The sequence below is a fragment of the Paralichthys olivaceus genome, chromosome 11 (genome assembly GCF_024713975.1).
Source record: "Paralichthys olivaceus isolate ysfri-2021 chromosome 11, ASM2471397v2, whole genome shotgun sequence".
Classification (NCBI taxonomy): domain Eukaryota; kingdom Metazoa; phylum Chordata; class Actinopteri; order Pleuronectiformes; family Paralichthyidae; genus Paralichthys; species Paralichthys olivaceus.
This window is the reverse complement of record NC_091103.1, coordinates 3,344,569-3,368,978: the sequence shown is the minus strand read 5'-3', so window position 1 is coordinate 3,368,978 and position 24,410 is coordinate 3,344,569. Positions and strand designations below refer to the sequence as shown.

General features: G+C 43.0%; 1 protein-coding gene across 7 annotated transcripts in view; it reads left to right on the top strand.

Annotated features, from left to right (window-relative positions):
* The window catches only part of LOC109639365 (kinase suppressor of Ras 1-like), a 28,016-nt gene extending 4,031 nt beyond the window's left edge, over positions 1-23,985 (top strand). For 3 of the 7 annotated variants that reach the window (XM_020102779.2, XM_069534572.1, XM_069534573.1), the window contains exons 2-20: positions 956-1,088; positions 14,092-14,239; positions 14,615-14,987; positions 15,470-15,633; positions 15,711-15,777; positions 17,016-17,099; positions 17,194-17,255; positions 17,484-17,596; positions 17,767-17,929; positions 18,265-18,322; positions 18,891-18,942; positions 19,557-19,781; positions 19,858-20,054; positions 20,179-20,275; positions 21,006-21,139; positions 21,238-21,369; positions 21,481-21,616; positions 21,714-21,847; positions 22,484-23,985. In XM_020102779.2, the coding sequence (XP_019958338.2) occupies positions 14,131-14,239; positions 14,615-14,987; positions 15,470-15,633; positions 15,711-15,777; positions 17,016-17,099; positions 17,194-17,255; positions 17,484-17,596; positions 17,767-17,929; positions 18,265-18,322; positions 18,891-18,942; positions 19,557-19,781; positions 19,858-20,054; positions 20,179-20,275; positions 21,006-21,139; positions 21,238-21,369; positions 21,481-21,616; positions 21,714-21,847; positions 22,484-22,571 (2,388 nt within the window). In that variant the 5' untranslated portion in view covers positions 956-1,088; positions 14,092-14,130 and the 3' untranslated portion in view covers positions 22,572-23,985. Of the gene's footprint in view, positions 1-955; positions 3,659-3,735; positions 3,827-7,723; positions 7,866-14,091; positions 14,240-14,614; positions 14,988-15,469; positions 15,634-15,710; positions 15,778-17,015; positions 17,100-17,193; positions 17,256-17,483; positions 17,597-17,766; positions 17,930-18,264; positions 18,323-18,890; positions 18,943-19,556; positions 19,782-19,857; positions 20,055-20,178; positions 20,276-21,005; positions 21,140-21,237; positions 21,370-21,480; positions 21,617-21,713; positions 21,848-22,483 lie in introns of those variants that run through there. The other 4 variants (XM_069534571.1, XM_020102777.2, XM_069534570.1 and 1 more) reach the window with 4 other exon arrangements.
* The last annotated feature ends 425 nt before the right edge of the window (positions 23,986-24,410 follow it).

Genomic DNA, 24,410 nt, shown 5'->3' with positions numbered 1-24,410 from the left:
TGTTCAGTGCAAACTAACACCCTCCAGTTTTCACCCATGGGTCTATACCAGGGTTATTATAGTTAACGAAAACTAAAACTAATAATTTAGTTAACTGTAATAAAAACGACAATTACAAAAAAAACGAAAACTAAATAAAAATGACAATGAACAATGCAAAACTAACTAAAACTAAACTGAAATAAAAAAGCAAACTAATGAAAATTTCAAAACTATAATAACCTTGGTCTATACGCACCACTGCATCTCACCTCAGGCCACTCACACACATGGGACTAAGTAGTTGCAGGCAGGATACTTTCTATCACAGCTTTCCCACAAAGATGGGACATTTGCAGTTTATATACACATAGTCAAGGTACTTTATATGCTTAAAATAGAAGGTGGTGAACGAGCTCTATAGCTGACACATAAATTACATGCTAGCTAAGTTTGAAGTGATGGTCCAGTCACAGTCTTACAATCAGTGTAAGTCTGTGAAGATTAAAACAAGCTCACGATGTCGGTTCTCACGCTCGGTTTAACAGCAGACGTCTGGTGTGGACAACCAGTCAGGGGGATTTCCTCAAACTGAAGCAAGTGTCATTTCTTCTTATAAGGATATAACATACATTCACTTTGTCCGGTTTATAGTTGATGTAACAAAAAGCTCGGCTTAATTAATTAACTTATTTCACTTAATCGGTGTCATCTGGAGATTAAGATCTGAGCAGTTTAAAAGACTTAAAAGACATCGACAAATGAATCAAATGTTTTAAAGCATTAAAGGTTAACAACATGTTCAACATGAAATATGTTTAGTGTGTAACACTAGTAAAAAGAAGCTTCTGTCAAATACCTGCGCTGACTTGTGAGGGTTTGTAATGTGACAGTATTTCTGTTGGTTGACGAACCTTCCCCTAGTCCTCAGTCGGACACCGTTAAGACGTGTGTGGTGTGATGGCGTCCCCTACAGGTGAAGCTGACTGAGTACATGTGGACACAGCTGCAGTGAAGCAGAGGATCCCAGAACAGGAGAGACCTGAAGCTCTGACTTGAGCCTGGAGACCTGGCTCCTCACCGCTGACCTCTCCACACAGTTCATTCAGGTACTGTGTGTCTCCACGTGCTGAATGTGAATCTGTTTTATATATTGTATATATAATATACATACATATATATATATATATTCCAGATGCAGAAAAGAGCATGACCTCTAAAAGTGATATATTCAGTTCAGTGGTTATATTCAGTAACTTTATTGAAATGATGCTCGATGCAGGAATCACATGCTCAAAATGACATTCGGTGAAAAGTTTATTCTAAACTTTAGAGCAGAGCTGAAGTAGCTCGGTGTTTTCATGTGAGGACAGATGCTGATGACTTCACTGTGTGAACACGTTTCAACATGAACATCACTGCATTGTCATAGCTTCACAACACGCTCACTGCAAAAATGCATGTCTGAACACATCTGACCTTTTAATGTGGAAACACATTAAGAGCCTTCCACTGGATCTCAACGGGGCCATTAAGGAATACTGCTTACTCCTCCTCCTCATACCGGAGGTTCTATCAAAATGTAAGTCTTATTTTTAATATCCAACTTTCATTTCGCATCTCATATTCCCTCTATTCTAATGAAAATACAAAAAAACAAAACATGTCCGTCCTTTGATTCCTATGATTCCTATCACACAGCGATCAGTAATCATGGAGACACCGAGACAAATACATGTAGAAACAGAACGGCCCTGCCACTTCGTACCCTTGATAACCATATATCATGTTTTTTATGTCTAAGTGAGCAATGGAGACCTCGATCACTGGCACAGCTTTAATAAAAAGCTTGGATTTGAAGAATAAAAAACATTATTGCTATTTGGGTGTAATATGTTTATGACACCCTCTCTTTTAGGACCTTTTCAACAATTCAGTGCCCGATGGAAAATAAGTTTGAAAACATGTTTGTCTTCCAATGTTTGACGAGGCCAAGAACAATAAGTGTCTAGATATTGGACGTTGCTTTCCTGATAAAAACAAATGAAACGATATCAAAGGTTGAAAAATATGAAAACATGGGATTTGAGCAGAAATATTTGTACAGGCCTTGATCTGTTGGACTCATTCGTGACGTAGACGAGGTTTGAAGAAAATATGAGCCGGGCGCTGCAGGACCTTGATCTGATGTCACGTTAAAGTGACCCTGTCGTAGATTGGTGAAAGTAATAATAAACTAAATGATGAGGCTTCATGTTCATATCTGTCATATCACAGGATAGGGAGGGTCAACCCTCTAAAATAAAATAAAATGAAATCCAAGTAGCTTAAAGTGGATAGATCAGATGATGTAGTGTTAGAATATTCTTCCTTGGGACGGATCAGCAGACCCATTTATTATCCCCATCGTTTGATTTTTTTAATTTGCGTGGTCCTGGTTTCAGATGACCTTTTCCCTGACTGATGCCAACGTTACATCATCATTTAAAATCTGATTATTGGTCCTAACTCTATATAGTTGCAGGGCAGCTCAAACTTTTTCATTATCTGACTCACAGAACTTAAAAGAGGTTAAAATATCTGAAAACATTGATTGCATGATCGAGATGTCTATTGTTCAAGAGCTGACGGCATTAAATTTTAATGGAGCATCAAGCATGCAGGTTAAAAACATGGGAAACATCCAGCATCTGAGCGTACAGGAACTGGAGGTGAGAACATTGGGCTCAGGCTGCATCTAGCATTTATTTTCATTTTAGTTAATCAGTTATTTATTTTCTCGGGTCATTGATGAACCGCTCAGACTGTAAATTATTACAGAATACTGGTAAATGCTGCCTTCAGTACGGAAGTCTTCAGTCAGTGCTTGTTTTGTCTGACAAACCATGACGTGACAGGTTCACATGTTATTATGACACGATGGTGACAAAGAAAACACTTTTTAAAGTTGATTTTATTCACCCAGATGTGTGTGTGCCGCCCGCTCATTACTTCCATCTTGTAGCATACAGTCTGACATCGTTAACAGTCTTTCACAGCGTTAATACAACTACAGCCCTCGCTCCAGTTCCACAGTCTAAGTGCTCACTGTTAGTATTGACCTTTTAAAATCTCGGTGCCATCTCGTCCTGTTGGAAGCTCCTGTCAGAATTGGCGGCTTGTTGATTGGATAAGTTCAAATTCAGTGAATTCTCAGACTGTTGTAACGAGGTCTGGTGTCTGTGCGCTGCAGTGTGTTGGTTGGACAGAGTCCTGCAATGTTTTGAAAAGCACCAGGCCGACTGCTGTGTGTGATGAGCACTCACCCAAACTAGAATGTGTTGAGTCAGCTGCACTGCAAGCCTCTGTCCCTCCCCAGTGTGCTATTTATACACACCCAAACCAGCCCCTGCACATACCAACACACACACACACACACTAATGTTGTGTGATCCACACAGAGCTCGGCAGACTTGATAGCTCCTTGTAAACAATAGTGCACACAAACCCTGGAGGCAGGGTTGGAGCTGTGCCTCAGGGTGACTCAGTTTTTGTTCCTGACACTGTTGAGGAGGAAGCGACAGGTGGGCTCCGAGGCTCCGAGCAGCAGAGTGCAGGAGACGCTCAGGCTGACCGTCAGCCCTCATGGGAGCAGCTGGACTTTTACCAAACCTCACAGGATCACATGTAGGACACTGAGGTAGGACCACAAGAAAACATTCAACTCAACTTCGAGAGTCCGTCGTGTTCTACGCTCTCATGCTCAGTTGCATGCAGGTTGTTTTGGTGACGCTGCCTATATGGAACATCTGGCCGAGGACAACAGACAGAGAGAAAATCTTCCCCCTGGTTAAATCCAACACGTGTGGTAATGATCCTTAATGTGCAGTGATTGAATAGATGAGAGTAGTAAACTGTTTGTGCGAAAGAATTAAAAACTTTAGCCATTTAGAAGAAGATGTTGTCTATTAAATGTTCTGCTTAAATGTTGGTGAAAGAAGTTTTCAGGTGTTTTTGAGAAAATGTCAAAAAAATTCCTAATTGTTTATTATATCAATAGTACAGTAAAAAGGTCGTCCTATACAGTGAACAAATTTGGTCCCATTATATTCTGTTATTTGGTTAAATTGATAATAATCGTTATTTATGAAATCACTGAATCTGTTTTATGTATAATCTGAATTAACTGAATTATTGTCAAGGCATCAGATAGTAAATACTGTAGAGTAAAGTAAGAGTGCGTGTTAGCATTTTATGCTACGTACACATTGTGTACAAAGTAGCACAAAATGCTAATACTCAGATAAAGTAGTGTAGACTTGCTCTTGGCTCCACCAATCATTGAGTGGCTCTTATTTGAACCCGACGGAGCTCACAGTGGCTCGATGTCTAGTTTTTGCTGCGTTGAACATTAGTATCATCAGCTGTTTACTCACCCATCCAGCAGAAATGTCGAGGTCATAATCAAACTTCACCCACTTCACCCTCCTGCCTTCAGCTGTGCCGAGCAACACCGACGTTAAGACTCTTCTAAGTTAGCATGCTAGCCCCGCTAGCACTTACAGTAGTAGGCTAAATTTACTGTAGTGTCCAGTCTGCCCTGAAGAGGCAGCGCTGCTCAGAGGACGTATTATAACCTCTTGTCTCGTAAATGAAACTGTGGTTAAAGCTCTTGATGAGTAATCATCACCGCCACAAAGCATGTTTTTCCCCTTAAAGTCTATTTTCTTCTGTTTTCCGCTGTTAACAGTGTGTTTCTGGCTCTGAACGCTGGCAAACACGTGATACAATAACCTCAGTATAATGACCGAAGATCTGTCGACCGCTGACGCAGCCGCTGCTGCTCTGCTGCCGTGCTTTCGCACACACAGCTCCTCAACTCAACAGAATGCAGTTCCCTGTTTCCAGTAGAGCTGGTTTGTCATGTCAACACTGTAATACAACCTTTCCTTCGTTTGTGCTCGGTTGATGAATAGAATGAGCCGCAGTACGGTTCATGTGTCACCGGCTCAGGTTGGAGTCTGCACACTCTGCAGCCCTGACCCATACGCGTGGTTGTTCTGTGGACTGTGGCGCGCGCTTCACCCTGAGTCAGGCTGCAGGAATGTCTGGTCACTGAGCAGAAGAAGATTATAATAGGTAACACAGGGTGCTGTCAGCTTTTGTTGACCACATCTGCGTAGGCTGTATTTGTTAGCAGCTATAAATGTGTGAGACTTCTCAGCTCAGTTGAATGCATCATGTGGGTGCGTTTCGTATTTGCACTGGTTGTGTCGGGGCCCAGTGATGGAAATCTTTAAGTCAACGTCCCCTTTTCAGGAAATCTATGGAGTCCAAATTGGTTTTTGTGACCCAAACCTCTTTTCTATCTTCTGTCTTCTTCTATCTAAGCTATTAAGCATCTGTCAGGGATTGTACGCAGTTAGATTTGTCAGGTGTAATGAACATTGCTGCCTCTAGAGGTCAAATTTGATGTGTCTGTTCTGTTCAATCATGCAGTGAACTGTTGTATTTGAATTCTCATTCCCCACTTCTTTCTTTCTCTCTTTCTCTTCTGTGCAATACGAATAAGGACTCAGGAGATAAGAAAGCAGTCAATTGGTTTGATGATTTTCATTTTCAAATAATTCATATTCGCATGTACATGCCCCTGGTTTGCATGTGCCTTCCTGTCATGCATTACTGTGGGAGAGGTGAGCAACGCCCCAAGGGACGGAGCTGGGATCGGACGTGTTCCCACAATATTTACATGACATCAGCGGTTCATAATAATGCGTGATTGGAGGTTATGATGGCGGCTGGAGGCTGTTCCTCTAATAGCATGTAATAAGATCATGCAGTGTTTTGATGAACCGCATGAGGGAAATTGTGTGTCAGCTGCTGCGCAGTGTGTTTTAATGGTAATCCCAACAAAAAAAGAAATCTGATAAAGTCATCTCTGGCTCTTGGAAAAGCTGCGGGGCATTTTTCTCTGTTCTGTGACATTTTATCGGCCAAACAATGAATCAATAAACAAATTATTTTATGTTGCAGCTCATATTCATGTGATAATACAGAGGAAGCGGTACTAAAATCTGTGGTTGAACCAAATACAAGCAGCCAACCTGACCCTGAACCCTTAATGCATGTGTTCCAAGAAAGAAAGAAACTTCATTATTTAAGTCTCCTCTGAAGCTTATGCATCCAAAAACCTTCCATATATCTCAGCAGCTCGTCCTTATCTGTGTTCTGACTCAGCACCTTGGTTCACTACAATATGCAAAAGTCATATTTCTTTCTTTTTACTGCTTGGAGATATAATTTCCCCTTTTTTGATCTAACTCAAGCAGTGGAAAACCCATGGACACAATCGAATAGACAAAACCATTCATTCAAAGCATGATTCTGAGGCTTTCCCTCATACCCATTGTATGAAGGAATCAATCCTAGGAAATAACAGTAGGTTACAGTCAGCAGCTGTGGAAACAGAACGTCAGGAGCCAGAAAAGCGAAGTTTTTGTGTAAATGTTTCTCATCTGTTCTCATTTGACAGTTATTTTAAAGATGAAAAAGATAATGTTGTTTGCTTTATTGCAACAATTAATCAATTAATCAATTAGCTGATTGGCAGAAAATCAACTGACAAACTATTATTAATTAAATCAAATATTCAGGCAAATGAAGGAATAATAATGTTACCTTCTAATTTCATGACTGTCGGCGTGTGTGTCTGTGTGGGCGGGCTTTCCCTCTTATCGGCTTCACACTTGGCATGTGCATTGGGAAGTACAGTGCCAACTTTGGTGCGATCGGGAGAAGTGATTCGTTCAACAGGAATAAAAATTGAATAAACAGACGACCAGCACATCGAGGAGTCAGTGGGGGCGGGGCAGTGTGGCACTGGCTCTGATCTCCGTCTTAAAGGGAACATTCATAAAGTTACGACCTCTTTGGAAAGTTGTCTTCCAAGTAAAAGCACAATGTTCATTTTGTTGCTGTGACGCTTTGTATCCAGCTGAGAAGTTGTGAGCTTGAGTCTGAAGATCGTGTCGGTTGCCTAACAGGATCCCAGACTGGACAAACTAAACACCGGTTGAGTTTTTAATGACGACGGAAGCTTCCGCAGGTTCTCTGTCGTGTTTGGAAGGGGAGGGTGAGGTGAGGGGTGTTCAGCTGCGACTTGCAACTTCACCTCTAGATGTCACTAAATTCCACACACTGACCCTTTAACTGATTATTTCACATTTATATAACAGTAGGATACGTGGTGCAGTTTCCTCTCTGTGCAGTTTAAAGTGATCGGACACGGTGCACCTGCTGTGCATCTGTCTCTTCGGTCTTTTCCCTTAAAACAACGTTGTCCCAGGCCGTCGGTCTCACATATCAGCTTTTACTGTCAAACAGAAGAATCATGAGCCCTGGCCCATTCCAAAGTACAGCTTACATAATACTCATTTAACAACAAATCAAAGGGAGAGGCACTCACTATCAGTTCCCACAGACATTTAGAGAGCAGCTCACTAAACAAACCTCACACCCGGCTGTTAAACCCAAGATGCAACTAAAATAAGATCCCAGAGTAAATGAACCCGCGCTTTCCCAGAGGGACTGAGGCGCCCCACGGTCGGTCGCCACCGGCCGCTGAAGCACAGCATTGGCATGTCAGGAAGTCTGACTGGAATCACTCTCTGGAAAGACCTGCTGAGAGATAGAGGGGGAGAGAGAGAGAGGGAGAAGGAGAAGGGAGGGGATAAGTAAGAGGGAGGGTGGAAACAAAACAGGGAGTGTGATAATAGAACTCGGAAGATCTGTTGGCTTTCTGACAGTGTGTTTCCCTGCAGCCTGCTGCGCTCATGGATTATTCCGTAACAGAGCCCGGATTATGAGAGCAGGGCCCTCAGTGTTGAGTAGATACTGTCAACCACATGGTAACGTACAATACGAGACCTCCATACCCTGTGTGTGTGTGTCTGCCAGCTTAGAGTGTGACGGGTGTGAGCCGAGTGTTGGGAAAGGTGTTTCCTTCACTTCCTCATTGCTGCTGTCTCAGGCACTTACAATCTGTGTGTGTGTGTGTGTGTGTGTGTCCTCTGTTTGTTCAGCTGTTTGTGTCTTGTGTGTCTTGTGTATCAGTGTTGCCGGGGGCGAGCTTCAGGACAGATTTGTATTTGCATGTGAGGTGGAGACGCACAGTATATACAAAACCCACATGCCTGTTAAAGTGGACTCCCACCCTCTCATTCAGTGTGTGTGTGTGTGTGTGTTTCTTTCTATTTGTGTGAGAAACCACTTCTCAGTGTCAGAGGAGGATTCTCTGCCGGTCTCAGTGTGATTTACCTTCACAGTGTAAAAACAAAGTCTATCAGGTCTTTTTCAGTCAGTGTCCTAACTTGCTGTCGTAGCTTCTCCCTCTTTCCTTCATTTCGTTTTTGGGCTTTAGTCCACTTTCTGCACAAGCAGCTCAGGCATGCCCAGGCACTTCCCAGGTTTCGGTATGCCTCAACTTTGCAAAGTGCGAACACGTTTTTTAAAACCCTTTTTTTGGGTTTACTTTAAAACAATTTTTTATAAAAGCAGAGTTAACTTGAAACCACACTTGCATCAAGAAAATAAATCTTTTTTTTTACTGTATATTAACAAGAAGCAGATAAAAATGAGTAACCATTCATCTGGACTTGATGGCACATGTTGACACATTTCTCCCAGTTTACTACTGAGGCACTTTGTAGTTTGGCTCATTCGAAGCAAATTGTTCGTACTTGATTCTTGTTGTTCTGGGTTTGTTTCCTCCCGGTTGATGCATTTATTGTCGCTTTGGATAAAAGCATCAGTTAAATTAAATGTAATGTAATTGGACTTTTGTACCAGTTTGATGTGTGTTGTGATTTGCTTTTACAGTTTGTTGTGATTTAGTTTTATTAGCTTTACTTACATCAGACCACGAGGTAAAAATTGGATTATGAATTTTGAGAGACCATGCATGTCGTGACTCATATTTCCAAATACTTATCACTCATCAGTCAGTCAGATGTAATTCAGCAGCATTATGGAGCCATTCATAGGCCATACAACACAGACATCCTCTACCTGTTAGTGAAATAAAGTGCTGTTATAATGAAATGTATCTCATTGGAACCCCTGTGCTTTTATTTTGAAGCACTCAGCTGGGGAAGTTGAAGCTTCTGGTCAGCAGCCGGTCAGTCAACAACATTTGTTTACCTGCAGCACATGCATGCACACATGTTGCTCTGGTGTCACACCCTCCGCAGCTCCTGTCACCACGTTCACCCGACCAACATCAATCATCATCACACGTAGTTATCATCACAGGCGTCCACACATGCAGGTGAATTTCAGGAATGCAAAAACTTATACTTTATCTCAGTTTACACGGTTTCTGGTATTTGTGAAAGGAAAATGTCTAGAGTAAGAATTCTCTCGCAAAACTATGTTGTTGCAGATCCTTGATTTATATATAATGAATAAATGCTAGTTAGCTTGTAGGCTACATCCACATTAAGCCAGATAAGTCTTATCTTTTCATGCTGTTGTCACAAAGATCTCCACACACTCAAAGACCTAATCAAAGAAAGAAATCCCTTTTTTTTTAATCCACCTTAGTTCCTCTTCTGTTGTAATTCACTCTGTTTAACTGATCATTCAGGTTTCTATTGTCAGCGATTTGATTGTGGCTCATTCACGCAAACGTCACCTGTCAACGAGGCAAACTACAGCTCCTGTGGTGTTGTGCTGAGACGCTGTTTAAATCTGATGAAATAGACATGAATACACATGTACTGTGTGATCACAGAGAGGATTACAGGGCGCAGGGAGCTGCCACACAGCCTCTGTACCCGGACTGAGCAGGGAGGCGACACAGTTATTGTAATTTCCATATCAGTGTGGAGGAAACACTTGAAAATGCAAGTGTAGATTTCATGCCCAGAGCAAAGTTAATGGATTTTTGAAGTGCTTAGAACATCTATCTCCTCTGTCCACTTATGTTGATGCACCTGATGTAGTTTTCAGTTTCTAATCCAAACAGGACTCAATGGATTTGAGGGGTGTGGCATGACCCAGGGAAGAACCCAGTAAATCTTCTTAAACATGATTGAGGGTTAGCCTTGGGTGGAGGTGTTCCTTCTCCGGGCTTATTCAGAAACAGAAAATATATTGAATGAGAGAAGCCACAGGTTCACTACGCAGAATCTGTTTGTTGCTGTAAACACACCGGTCAAAGTCAATGACAACCCGGGTGGAAGGCTTTATGTTTTCTGTTTGTCAACTTGCCCCATTCTCAGGAACGCGATTACTCATGAACACCTTGAGGGAATTTCATTTACTCACTGATTTGATCAGATTTTGTGGTGAAAATCAAAGTGACCGCACTTTTTTTCCCAACACTTTTTGGCCAAAACTCAACATTCATTCAAAAATAATCATAGTAAATTCTGCATTCAGTATATTGTGAGTCTCGGCATGCTTGGATGTAAACTGCTACTTTGTGGTTGTAAAATGGAAAAACAACTTTTCAGAAAGTTTAACGTCACTTCTTGACAAACAAGTATGAAGCCAACGTATCAGGGTTACGATTGCTGCCGTTTAGAGATTTAGAGATTATTTGACGTGTATTCATTCATTGTATGTGAATATTTAGGCCGTCTGTGTTGATTTAATTGGGGAAAGCCTCAAATTCACAGACAACATTGTCTCCCAGATAAATCACACAGCCGGTCCCTGTCACTGTCCATGGACACTGGACACAATGTAGGAAGTAGCCAGTTGCCAGGATATTAAGCCATTAAGCCGATTCGTCTCCCTATTTTTTTCATTAAACACACACACACACACACACACACACACACACACACACACACACACACACACACACACATTCCAGTAAATTAGAAGCAGTGAAGAGTAAACTTGTCTTCACAGTTTGCCAGCCAATTCTGGGAATCAGTCTCGGATTGAGTCAGAGGTCAAGGATGTTTTTTCTTTACTAAATAAAATCTAAATCACGGTCGTATTCCTGAAATCCAGCTCACTTCCAAACAGATGAATCCAAAAGCCGAGAGTCAGATAGGTCAGATGTTAGAATGTCCGTCCTCCGTGACCCGTTCTTGTTTCAGATGTAAACACACTGAGAGTACTTACCCGGATGGATTATGATCCAAAACATGGTATTCAGCAGAAACCTTTAATTTACTTTCCACTTTATTAAAGTAGAGAGAAATGTTTGGGCACTAATTCAGCTCTTATGGCTTCTTTTTTTCTCCGAACACACCTTTAGTGTTTGTGGACAAAGATCTTGGTTTTACCTTTAACTGTCCTGGGCACTTGTTTCCAAAATAACCCTGACACATCCAGAGGTTTCTTTGCAGACGTTTGATGAAGAGGTCAGAGGCTCAGACAAACCCTCCTGCACCTCCTTCACAGTCATGGCTCTGCTTTTTCCGAGAAAACTAACAGTCTGAAAGTTTTGCCCCCTCGTTCTACTCAATGACCTTTTTCTTTTTACTGTGTAAATGTCAAACTGACATTTGAAACCTTTTATAGCTTCATTCCGCTTCATCTGGCTGCATTGTTTAATCATCAGTCAGTTGCTGAGACCACAAGATCTGAATTGTCATCAGCTGATTCCCATAAAGCACATTCTTGACTTTAGTGGGAGCAGGTTTGTAGAGCAGATGTTGCAAATGTTTGGGAAATCTATTAATTCACATTCATAATATTAATTAAACTTAATACATTTTTAAGCTTAACGATAATAATGTGTTCTCAACCACAGATGACTGATTAACTTCACCATTTCACATTAACTTGAAACAAGCGGCTACAGCAACCTGAGCTGTGGGCCTGAGTGACTCTCCCCTCAGCCCTTTCAACTTCAAAGCACTGGTTAGCATCATAGCCTGGCTGATGTTAGCAGTTAGCAGGCGCCAGGATGGGATAAGCCAATCAGAAGCAGGAAAGGACCACGTCGTCTTCCGCCCCAGTTGGACAGTTCTACCGATGGATGGTCAACACAGGTGTAAACACAGGGTCAGAAGTTGTGCTTGTTTATCATCAAACGAATTAGGAGAAAGTGAGAAAGTCTTAGTTTGCTGATTAACTTTATTAGTTGACATGTTGGTCTTGTGTTGACGGCACTCAGACATTTCCAGACATGAACTCAAGATAATGTCCACACCCATTTTTCCAGAGTTTGCCTTTCATGTATGAAGAACCCAGCGGGAGATTATCTGGGTGATATGCGGTAACGACAGGAAACTCTGGGTGGAGAATGCAGGACGCAGGATATGACGGGAAAAGTCTGCTGCAGAAATCACGTGGTTTTGTTTGCAGCACACCAGCGTTGGCCCTTATCGTCCCCAGCTCTGGAATCATGTTGCCATGTTCGTGTCTCCTGTGTTTATGTTTTTCATCCTGAGATATTTGTATTGTTTTTTGTTTTTTTCAGTATTGGGCTCGTCATGTCATCCACAAGCCCAACACGTGAATTTTGCACATGGATATTTTCCGCTGTATTCATTTTCTTGGAGGCTGGTAGACCCAAACATTCTGTGTTCTCACACACAGCTCCTCCAGATCATTGATTCAAATATCCAGAGTTCTGTTTTCACTTTTGAGTTTTAGTTTCGAACGGTTCGAACTCTGTTTCAGACGGAGACTCTCTGTGCACTGTTTGCACGTTGTGTCCGCGTTAGTCCCCTCTGGGTAAATTGTGTGTAGGTGTGAATGTGGGCGTGAGCCTGACCCTGGACGAGAGCCCCCCCCCCCCCCCCCCCCCCCCCCACCACCACGACCCTCAGAGGATTAGCAGTTTTGCTAATAGATGGTGTGTTTACAGCTCTCTCTGCTGCCCCCGAGTGGCCAATATACATTATGCATGGCTGCTGAGATTATAAAACTGTGTCTGGATTTCACTGTAAAACTATGAATACAGCTGACATCACCTCTCACTGTTTATGTTGTCAACATTTGAGATGAAGTGTTGTCATAACTCTCCCTCTGTGTGTGTCTGTGTTTGTGTGTGTGTGTGTGTGTGTGTGTGTGTGTGCTATCACCAAGCAATCAACATCTGTCCTTTTGAACGAGTCTCACGAGATGTGGAGAAACGAGTGTGGACACATTTTGTGTGAACTGTCTACACTGGTTGTTCCTTCCTGTTCCAGCTGACTTGTAGATGCCTGCTGGTGCTCCTCGTCCTCGACGTTTTCATATGACAGCAGATTCACTGACACACGGCTCTCGGGTGCACGAGAGCCGTGTTGCTGATGTCAGCGTTGATATTAAAGTCAAGTTGTCGATCTTAATTTTTAAATGAACGAGTGAATACTTGTGTTTTGGTGTCAAGCAGAAACGAGTGGTGTCTTGTCGGCCCACTTTGACGTATCCAGTTTTATTTGTGTAAGCACCAAACCATAACTTCATATCTCATCATCATATCTGAAGGCAGTTTACTTAGAAAGGTTGAGACATACTTACACATACATGCATCTCATAGATTGATGCTAAGTTAGCCAGGTTATGTAAACCTACGGACGTCTACGTTCTGTCTACATTCACTGAGGTGTCTCGCTTCACTCACAATACATAGATGAGTAGATGATAAAATGCTTTTGAACTACTAATAAACCCTGTCAGTCACTGTCGTTGTGTTCCCAGCATTGTTGTGTGGTCTCGTACTCTGCACGGACGTGGAACATATTCTGCATGTGGTGGTTGTACACTGGGAAGCTACAATAACTTGTTATGATGTGAGCTAAGTGACGGCTTCAGTGCTCATCTGCCAGAGACTCACTCACTCACAGCCAACACTGTGCTGACGCTCTCTTCAGTCTGGGTCACGTTCACATGAAAAGCATCCACATGATCCACACTACACTGTGTGTGAGACGTGCATGGTGCAGAGGGCTCACAGAGGGATTGTGTCTTGTTTTCTGCTCTGTGACAGTTTGCTGAACTATAACACTGGTAAATGCTGTGTTTCCTGTGTGTGTGACATTGCTCCCATGATTCTTGAGACGGTTTGTTACAACTTGAATATTTTTCACTGATCGTGACTGATGCACAGACAGATCACAACCTGCGTAGAGGGTATTTATCCTCACACAGACACTCAGACATGTCCTCCTTGTCCCTGTGCAGGCTGCGGCAGGGAAGCTCTCGGTGGACGGTTTGCTGCAGATGTCCAGCTCTGAGCTGAAGGACACAATGAGACGCCTGGGCTCCAACTCGGAGGATCGTTCTCGCCTCACTGCTGCCCTCTCCTGTCTGAAGAGTGCCGATGAAACAGGTGTGCAGAGAACACTGGCCTTCAAAACTGTATAAAATAAATAAGGTTCATTTACTCATTATGTTTAATCATATTTTTGATGGATTCATATTTGATATATTTAACGGCCATACTGTTTTTGTGTTTAACATTTTTTTTTTTTAATTCAAACGTGGGTTTTTCATTTTTACTCTGAGACATTTGTAGTTATTTCATTCATTGAAAATATATAAAGAGATATTTGCCCCAGTTAATTACACCATCAACAAATATTTTTTAACTGAATCAGATCACAAGCCATCTCAGTGTCCTTCCTGTCCATACTGGCAGATCAAGACATCCTCCTTCATTTTTTTCTGTAGTTGCTTATATGTGGCCTTTCCTCTTTGACTCCAGGTTGCGACCAAAGGTCTGACTCAGACTCCAGCAGATCTGAGCACCGGCAGGACAGTGATCCCTTCTCTCCCGTTAACCCACCGCCCCTGCAGCCCACCAGCCCCCGCAGCCACTCCGTCTCCCTATCAGTGGCACCGTTTTCAGACAATCAAAGATCATACGTGTCACCTGACGAAACACCCGATGTCTTCACCCTGGACCCAAGCACCCCTCCGATCACCCAAACGCCAAAGACGCGCACCGCCAGGGCCTCCAACACGTCACCGCCACCTTCCCGAAAGCTGCTGCAGTTCCTCCCCAACATCACAATGACGAGAAGCAAGAGTCAAGAGTCGCAGCTGGCCAATCGCATCGAGGAACCTGCCTCACACAAGTGGGTTTTTATACTATTTATACTACAGTCATGTCTTTGTGACAGATATCTTCTCATAGAACAGGCAGATTTCCATGAACCATGTGTTTTCTCTGTCCCTTCCACTGTCCGAGACATGTAGACTGGGGTTAGGGGACTTGGAGACTCTAATTGTACCGTTGGTGTGAATGAATGGCTGTTTGTCTCTACGTGTTGGCCCTGCGATGCACTGGCGACCGGGTGTACCCCACCTCTCACACAATGTCAGCTGGGATTGGCTACAGCGCCCCCTGTGGCCCTTACAGGATAAGAAGTGTAGATAATAGAGGGACAGATGTAATAAATGGTTCTTAACTGAAGGAAGACAAATCGAACAACCTATTACACCAATGTTAACATTTTACTACTGACATGTCAGTTCTTTGTCAGTGATTTGTATTGCACAGGTGACTTGTGTCACAGAGATGAAGGGGACTGCATTAAGTGCCTGTTGCTCTCTGCAGGACCTGTAAGAAGAACAAAGTGCTGGCTGCCATTCACATCAACGGCTGTGGGAACGGTCCTGAGGACTCGGTGCTGCGCTCGCCGCTGCCTTCTGCCCGAACGCCCGGCCCTGTCCCTGCCTCGGCCCCTTACATGATGCCAGCCGTCCCCACCCTGATGGACAGTGAGTCTGCCGTTAAGAGACTGGTGCTGGATATTCTGGGATTCTGTTTCATTTTCATGTTTTTCTGCTCCTCGCAGATTTGACCATGCACAGAAGTTCCCCAAAGACAATGAGGAGAGACATTGGCCTGGCCATAACACACAGGTCAGTCGCCATCACCCCAACAGGCCTCCTGCCCTGTCTGGAATAAAGAAAGTGATAGTTTCTATACATAAAGCTGAGGACACTGTGATGGAGTGTGTGACACAGAAACAGAATGAAAATATGGACGACACGTCTCCACTTCCTCCCACTCAAGTTAAGTTGATACCAACCCGCGACAGACAGCTCGAATAACTCACCTGAAAAATTAACACTTGAACAAAGAAATTACCTGAAGTAACAGAAACCATCTTTGACCTTTTAATTTTGTCCAATTTCCTGTACCGCAGCCAGCCGCCACTAGAGGGCGAACAAGACTCTTTGGCTTCACTTATGGGGAGTGGTCATGACATCAATCTCTATATACAGTCCATGGTGCGAAAGGTTAAACATGATGTAATGACACATTGCTCAATAGTGAGAGTAAACAAAAGTATTGCCATCAACCTCAGAAGTGGATTAGATTATTTCAGGACAAATGACTCAATCATTTCTTCCCGTCTGATTTTAGTTGACTTCTCATTTCACAAATCTTCTTCAAGAGGTCAAAGACTGAACACGTTGACAGGAAAGAGACATTTAAGTGTAAAATCTTCACAGATTAGTTTTTGTGATGTGTTTGAGATGAACCCACAGGGATGAATTAGCTGTATGTTGGATGGTCGTACAAACAAACAGGCCCATGAATGTTCCGCTATCGTTTCTGTGGTTTCCTGTGAACTCCCTGCGACAGTTGACGTGGGGGCAGACAGCGTGACTCGCTGAGCCCTCGCTCTGAGCCCTCGCTCTGAGCCCTCTGGTATGAACCTCTGTGGACTGTGTGCATCCGTGTTGTTAAAACGCAGGAATGTGAACATTGCAGAGCGCTCAGTCTAACCCAGTGTTTATTTTACCAGACTGTGAAGGTTTTAATATGAATCTTGCCTCTGCATCCAGCTGTGTGACATAGCTGCGTTATGAAAAAGGATTTGTGGCCAGCGTTTTTTTTACAAATCCCCGTTCTAGGGTAAAGTCTGTGTTTAACTCTCGAGCTTTGCACCCTGAGACTCATCCCACCACAAGCACCTCCAGCCCCATGAGGCCAAATCAATGTGTTAGAGATTAGAACCTGTGGGGGACGACCTCTGGGTCAGAATTATACGGCCTAAAACAGAACGGCAGGTAGAGTCCTCATCACATGTTAGAGGACAGTGTCTCCATGATGTACAACCGTGTTTTTGTCCGTCTTCTGTCCTCTGTAGGTTTTCAACCAAGTCCTGGCTCTCCCAGATATGCCAAGTGTGTCACAAGAGCATAATGTTTGGTGTCAAGTGCAAGCACTGCAAGTAAGAGACCTTAGATATGAGCTCCCCCAGCATGTGATCATAGTGCTGCTGCCTACGTTGTCATCATTTAACGTCCTCATCCACGTGTTCACAGGTTAAAGTGCCACAACAAATGCACCAAAGATGCTCCCTCATGTCGGATATCATTTCCCACAAGTAAGCAACGTTATCATCTCTTTTTTTTTTCCATTCACTTTTTCTTATTCTCCCGCTTTTAATCCAGTTGTGTTTTTTGTTTTTTTTTACCACAACATCTACAGCTGCTGTCAGTCGTGTCTGTGGACTAATCATTAGTCTGTGACCTGTCAGGATTTTGATGTGTTTTGCTCTTGAGTGACATTACTGATCACATTCAACACGTTTGCTCCCGTTGTTGACTTGTAGTGCCAAGGATGCGCAGGGCAGAGTCAGTGCCATCAGATATCAATAATCGCATCGATCACACAGCGCAGATCCCACTGCAGTATGGCACTTTACCGAAGGCATTAAACAAACGGGTAAGAAGAGTTTTTACTACATTTATATGCTTTTAAGGCTTTTGCCTCAAGATGATTGTTCGGGCAAAGATCAATATTGAGCAGAGATAAGTTTATTGCATTGCAAACACACTGTGCGTGGTGTGTGTGTGTGTGTGTGTGTGTGTACGTGCGTGTGTTTGCATTGACAGGAGCCTCCCCCCAATTTAAACCAGTTGGATTCCAGCAGTAACCCATCGTCAGCCACCTCCTCCACACCTTCCTCCCCAGCACATTTCCAGCAGAGTAACCCCCCGAGTGTCAGCACCACCCCTCCACCCAACGGCTCCTGCGACAACCGTTTCCACTTCCCAGGTGACCGTGTTCAAAATTGTTTGAAAAAGGTTGCTTGTCATTAAAGTAGTCTACGTTCTTCATTTGGTTTTGTGCCGTGGTGCTCATGCTCTTTCTTAAAACTTAAGACTCTCGCTTGTTATTAACTAATCCCTTCTATATATCTATATCTAACAGTACATGTGAGAATAGACGGAGTGGTTTAAAAACAAACTAAATATGTCATTTGCTCATTGGTTCCCACACTAGTATGTTGTGTCCTTTATTTTAAATTCATTCACAAAGTAAACACAGTAAAGTATTGACAGAATGCAACATTTGTGAATGATGATCCTTACTCTTGTATTTTCCAACAGATGTTCCTGCTTCCACACATGCAGCTGTTCTCCATTCTGGCAGCAGCCATGAGTCTGGGTAAGAGACACTGACACAGAGACTCAGTGAAACACTTCATCCACTACATACTACATGTGCCACACTGTCAATTGTTAGCTTATCACCGATACGGGTTTTCTTTATCTTATATTTATGTCAGCGGAGAAATGTCACGTTTAGCAATTGTCTTCATTACATAGTCTGTCCTCTAGAGGGCACTGGAAATTGCCTGGCTCTCAGACATGATACTAAAATACAAAATGTTAGAATGTTTATTAAATTCTTATTTTTATTTAATGGTTCAGTCTTTTGTGTTCACAGTCTACACACATAATGTGTGTTGTGTGTTAATTGATAGTAAAATATTATCGTTATATATAGTTGAACCATGTATTTGATATAGATGTGAGTAATACATTGTGTTGTTTGTTAAAATAGATTGTGTTTGTTTATAATTGTAACTCATATGAATATCTGACCATATTTTAAATGCTGCTATTTCCAATTGTCTAGTGACTTTCTTTACATGAGTCCTTCTAGTGTTTAAGAAATCCCTCAGCAAATATAAAGATTTTGTCGGCAGCTAATTCTTCTGATTTTCTTTCAGAGTGTCTCCGCTGGTCACTGAGACACAGCGACCATCCGTAGAACGGGACGGGGTGAGTACCAACAGTCAAAAAACGTTATTTGCTTGGCTGCTTTGTTTGCCGATGACTGTCAGTGAACTGTAGTGGAGCAGTCTGAACAAGCTGAGGTGGTCTTGGTCAGGATCCAACTGAACTATGGCTCAGTTCAATTGCACTAAACCCTTTTTGGTAGTTCAGTGAAGTTGAGACAGTTTTAAACAACAGAAGAAGAAAACGAACACACACACACACACACACACACACACACACACACACACACACACAGGATTGATTATAATTTGTGGCTCTGTTGGAGCTAATTTGTTTTCCGTAGTGTTTAGTTTTTTGTCTTGTGTAACACAAATTCGATTATGCCTTTAGAAATATTATTTCTGTAGTTTTGGTGGTTTATGCTTTTGTTTTGAAGGTGCTGGGCACCAGCCGGTTTTTATATTTACATGGGGAGGTGGGCATAGGCAGCCAGGCACCGGGAAGGGTTCATGGTTCATTTTACATTTTACATTTTTCATCAATCAGTATAGAGGTAGACGCAGCCCACGTAGTAAGTGACGACAGGATGTAAGTATGTCATGTTTCAATGTGAGGACGCCCTAAAAGTCTGTGTTCATTCCCCTAATGTGTCTCAGGAGGACGAGGCTGAGGAAGCAGCTGACCAGTGCAGCAGTAAGAACAACGATCCAAATGAGGCGTGTGATGAGGACGGACTCGAGGACCTGCCGTCTACCATATGCCGGCGGACCGCTGGCCGGTGGAGGGGCCAAATCTCTCGCAAGGTCAGCCAGACCAGCATCTACCTGCAGGAGTGGGACATCCCATATGAGCAGCTGCAGCTGGGAGAGCTCATTGGCAAGGTGAAGACGGAGAGGTACACATTATCAACATTTGGGTCAACACAGCTGACACGTTTGACTTAATGTGACTGAACAGGGTCGCTGGGGGAAGGTGCATAAGGGCCGCTGGCACGGCGAGGTGGCCATTCGCCTCCTGGAGGTTGACGGACACAACCAGGATCACCTGAAGCTCTTCAAGAAGGAGGTGATGAACTACAGGCAGACCAGGCACGAGAATGTGGTCCTGTTCATGGGCGCCTGCATGGCTCCGCCCCACCTCGCCATCATCACCAGGTGCGGCAGCTTGACCCGTCGGATAAGAAATAAAATAGAAATGAATTCTCCACTTCTCTCACACATGTTTTATTTTGTGTGATAGTTAGTTTAACTAACAGGGCTCCGTGTGTTCTGTCTGCAGCTTCTGTAAAGGTCTGACTCTCTACTCTGTTGTGAGGGAAAGAGGTCACATGCTGGACATCAATAAAACCAGACAGATCGCACAGGAGATCGTGAAGGTGAGCGAACACTCCGGCTGCTGTCCGACTGTGTGAGATGGATGAAACCAACAAGAGATGCTATCACTCGTGATAATAACATAACAAGCCTGATATGATCAGATGGTTTTAACTGAAGAGATTTATCAGTAACAGTCTGAGAACATGAACAAATAGCTGTAAAGAGGTAAATAAGGGTTGTTTGGACACTGTTAAGAATTCAATGGCTCCTGTCATTTCACCTTTGAGGACATTTTGGTAAAAAGCTTCTCAGACACATCAGTAGTGTGTATTTATATGTCAGAGAGCATTTTTAACTGTGTCCTCATTCTGTTAACATGTTGTTCAAATTTAAAAAACACATCATCAACTCTTAAATATCAATATCAAGGATTTCTTGCGGTCGACCACAACCAAACACGTTCTCCTTTTCACTTCTTTCTTTGCAACAGACACAGTGTCTTGCACATTGTCTGTTTCTCTCTGATACCGATGATAATGTGGCGCTGACGAGTCAAATGATGGAGCATTTTTATTTATTTGTTAAACTTGTATTAAAGTATAATAAGATGCTCCGTATTCCTCATTTAACAAACCAGCTGATCGTCTGAGATTCCTGCAAATTGCAACGGATACGGGGGCCACTTAAAAGGGAGATTAATATTAAGACTTTATTCTTTAGTCTGTCAGTCCTATTCTCATCCTCCTCATGAGAAATACGTTGCGTTAAGGAAATCCCTCTCTTCTACAGGGAATGGGTTATCTTCACGCTAAAGGCATCATCCACAAGGACCTGAAGTCCAAGAACGTCTTCTGTGACACAAACAAGGTTGTCATCACAGACTTCGGCCTGTTTGGGATGTCTGGAGTGGTACAGGAGGGCAGGTAGGGAGTGAAGCTGAGGAATACTAAAAAACATTTCTGGAATCAGTTGCTATCTTCATACCTGCGTGAGCTGATTGTGCGTTCACGTGTGTGTTTAGAAGGAAGAACGTGTTGAGGATCCCGCAGGGCTGGATCTACTACCTGGCTCCAGAGATTGTTCGGCAGATGAGCCCAGAGGTGGACGAGGACCAGCTGCCTTTCTCCAAAGCTGCTGATGTTTATGCATTCGGGTACAGACTGATGTTGATAACTCTTAAACAGTCGGCTTAGGGTGAAACAGGAAATCTGGTTTCACAGTCCCCAAATTTCCCCATCTGACTTTTACGCCGTGTCTTCTTCAGCACGATCTGGTACGAGCTGCAGGCCTGCGACTGGCCGCTCACCAACCTGCCTGTGGAGGCTAAAATCTGGCTGGTGGGCAGCAACGAGGGCATGAAGAAGGTGCTGGCAGAAGCCAACCTGGGCAAGGAGGTCACGGTGGGTCTGCTAACGTGATGCAGTCCCGGCTGATTTGATTGCTAGTAAACATCCTGCGTTTAAAACCTCCTCCTGTTTCTCTATTCCACCCCAACAGGAGATCCTGTCCGCCTGCTGGTCCTCTGGGACAGACGACAGGCCCACCTTCACCCAGCTGGCGGACATGCTGGAGAGACTTCCCAAACTGAACCGCAGACTGTCTCACCCAGGACACTTCTGGAAGACGAATGAGTATGTATCATAGGAAGAACGTGTATTCCTGATCCAGGGTGAACCAGCCTACAACACTGTTCGCACCAACATTTTATTTAGTGATAAATACATCATTCAAATCCACGTTTTCCCGTCATGAAAGCTTCAAAGTGAAAGCACGAAGACAGAGGTGGGTTTGAGGAAAAAGTACCAATAAGTGATAAATCAAATGGAGACGTTGTAAATAGGATTTTGTAAAGAAATGTGAATATTATGAAGCTATCCTGCTGAGTATCAAGTAATATAAAAGATCTTCTCTGATGTGACTGCTGTTTTGTATTTCGGGGAAATGGTCATATTCTCTTCAGCGTTTGAGTTGCTGCTCTCTACACGTCCCTTCTCTTTTTCAACAGACACTGTAATAGTGTTTCTCACATTCTGAAGTAACTCTTCTCTCTTGTGTTTCTGAGAATCACTTCTCCTTATTTCTTCTCTCTGTCACTTCCTCTCGGGGGCCGACTGATCCACGTTGCTGCTCCTGCTGTGCCTGATCTTCTGCCGTCTCACTTGGAACCTGCATTTTTCTCCTCCATCTACACCTCTGTCTGTCTTCGCTCGCTTGTTTTCCAACACTCCTGATTTCTGTCTCTTCACTCCGTTCATCTCCTGGTGAAGGTCGTGGGATCGTCATCACTGTCTGAGAGATCAGTGCCATCAGGGCCTGCATGCAAACTGTCCGTACATGTACAAATACAGCAGCTGATGGTGCTCTCTCGAACCGACACCGGATTTGAGCAAGTACTGACTATATTATTAGGATTCAGTTTTTATCTGGAGCATTGTTCGAATCGATTCGTGTTATATTTATTCTGCCCACATCGATATCAAACCTCAAATATACGAGTTAGACGGACAGAACTTGCGGACTTGTTACGCGAGGGCAGCGTCGAACGACAGAGACACGCGCCCAAAGCATCTCTTGGTTTATTTTGGATACACTTGTCAAGTATAACAGACATTAGCCACAGAGCATGACGCTCACCAAACGCACCAGAACGATCACTTGAGATAGAGGATCGTGTCGATCCAGGGAGTGTTATCAAATAGCTGATTTCCTGAAGAGGTCTGAGGGTTACTCTAAAAAAGATGTGGTTAAGAGAAGTCAAGTTAAATGCAATAAAAAATCAGCCACTTGTAAATTGTATTAATTTCTAGTGTTAAAATGAATGAATGTGTCTTTCTTTCATGTTGTTATTACACATTTTCTTGTAATTTATTCTGTTTTTACAAGAAATAATAATGAAACACGCCACTCGAGTCAAATGAGTAAACTTCCCTAATGAAGCGTTTTTTCATTTCGAGAAAGTTTTGTGAGGTAAGCAAGCGATTTTATTTCCACTAAACTTCCTCGCGAAAACAAATCAACGAATCTGAAAACGCTCGTGGTTTTCGTTGCGAGACATTTATCGAACAAAGAGGAAAGAGAGTTTTCTGCAGAAAGGCTCCCGCTGCTTCACCTGGTGATACAGGAAGGAAGAAAGTAAGAGACTGGAGTTAGTGGCCTATAGACGACTTCCTCACATTCTGCCGCTGCACAGAACACAGCTGTTCAAATGTTCAGACGTCAGCACACTAAAGGATTCAGAGATTTAACGAGAGCTGCAGATGAATCAGTCGTATTGGTTCAGTCCTCCATCGAAGCCTGGCAGCAGGTCGACGCTGACAATACTGGTTTTGTTAAATGCAAAAGAAATGTGTGATATTGCCACAGGTGTGTGTGTGTGTGTTTGTGTTTGTGTGTGTCTGTGTGTATTTCTTGTGTGGTTCTGTATCACTCAAGTGAACAAAGTGTGTGGTGACATGGTACACTCACTGATCGTGTCTGAATGTTTTTGGGCTTCACAAATGCAGTGGAAGTCAAACGTAATCAAGCATTAACCTTAGTGCGTATATGTATATAAAGTGCTGGAGGTTGTATTTAATATACAGTGCTGATGTTTGATTCGTTGTTGGTACTTTCATATTTATATAGAGAGATTTTAGACACTGTAAACTGTTGACAGTTGATTGGTGTTTTTCTTTTTTCTCGGGGCGGGCTGGGAGAATTTTTTGTACAGGATTTGTGATACTGGTTTCTGTTCTGAACTGCTGTAAACATTAAAACTGATCTCCAAAGATTCTGTGTGAGGCTGTTTTTTTTTTGTTCTTCACAATAAGACCTCCTGTAAGAGCAAGCAGAGTGCGGTCGACCGAAGTTCTTTACAAAGTGAAAAGTACAACAGGAAAACATCAACTCGTAACATATTAAAATACCAATGACAATAAAATCAAATCTGCGGGGATGAAAACATTCTCGACTCGAAAAGAAGAGATGAAGGATCGTAAATGACAGAAACTCTCAGTGAGGATTTGACGTGTACAATAAGATGATATTCTAATTATGTGGTCATCTTTTCCCATCAGCTCCCAGGGAAATGAAAGAACTTGCACAACAACACATCTGCACTCTCTTATGTCGAGTTTCACTTGGAATCTAATCACACACTTACACACACACACACTTCGCAGTAAGTAGTTCAACAGTTACATCTTATCTTCCCTC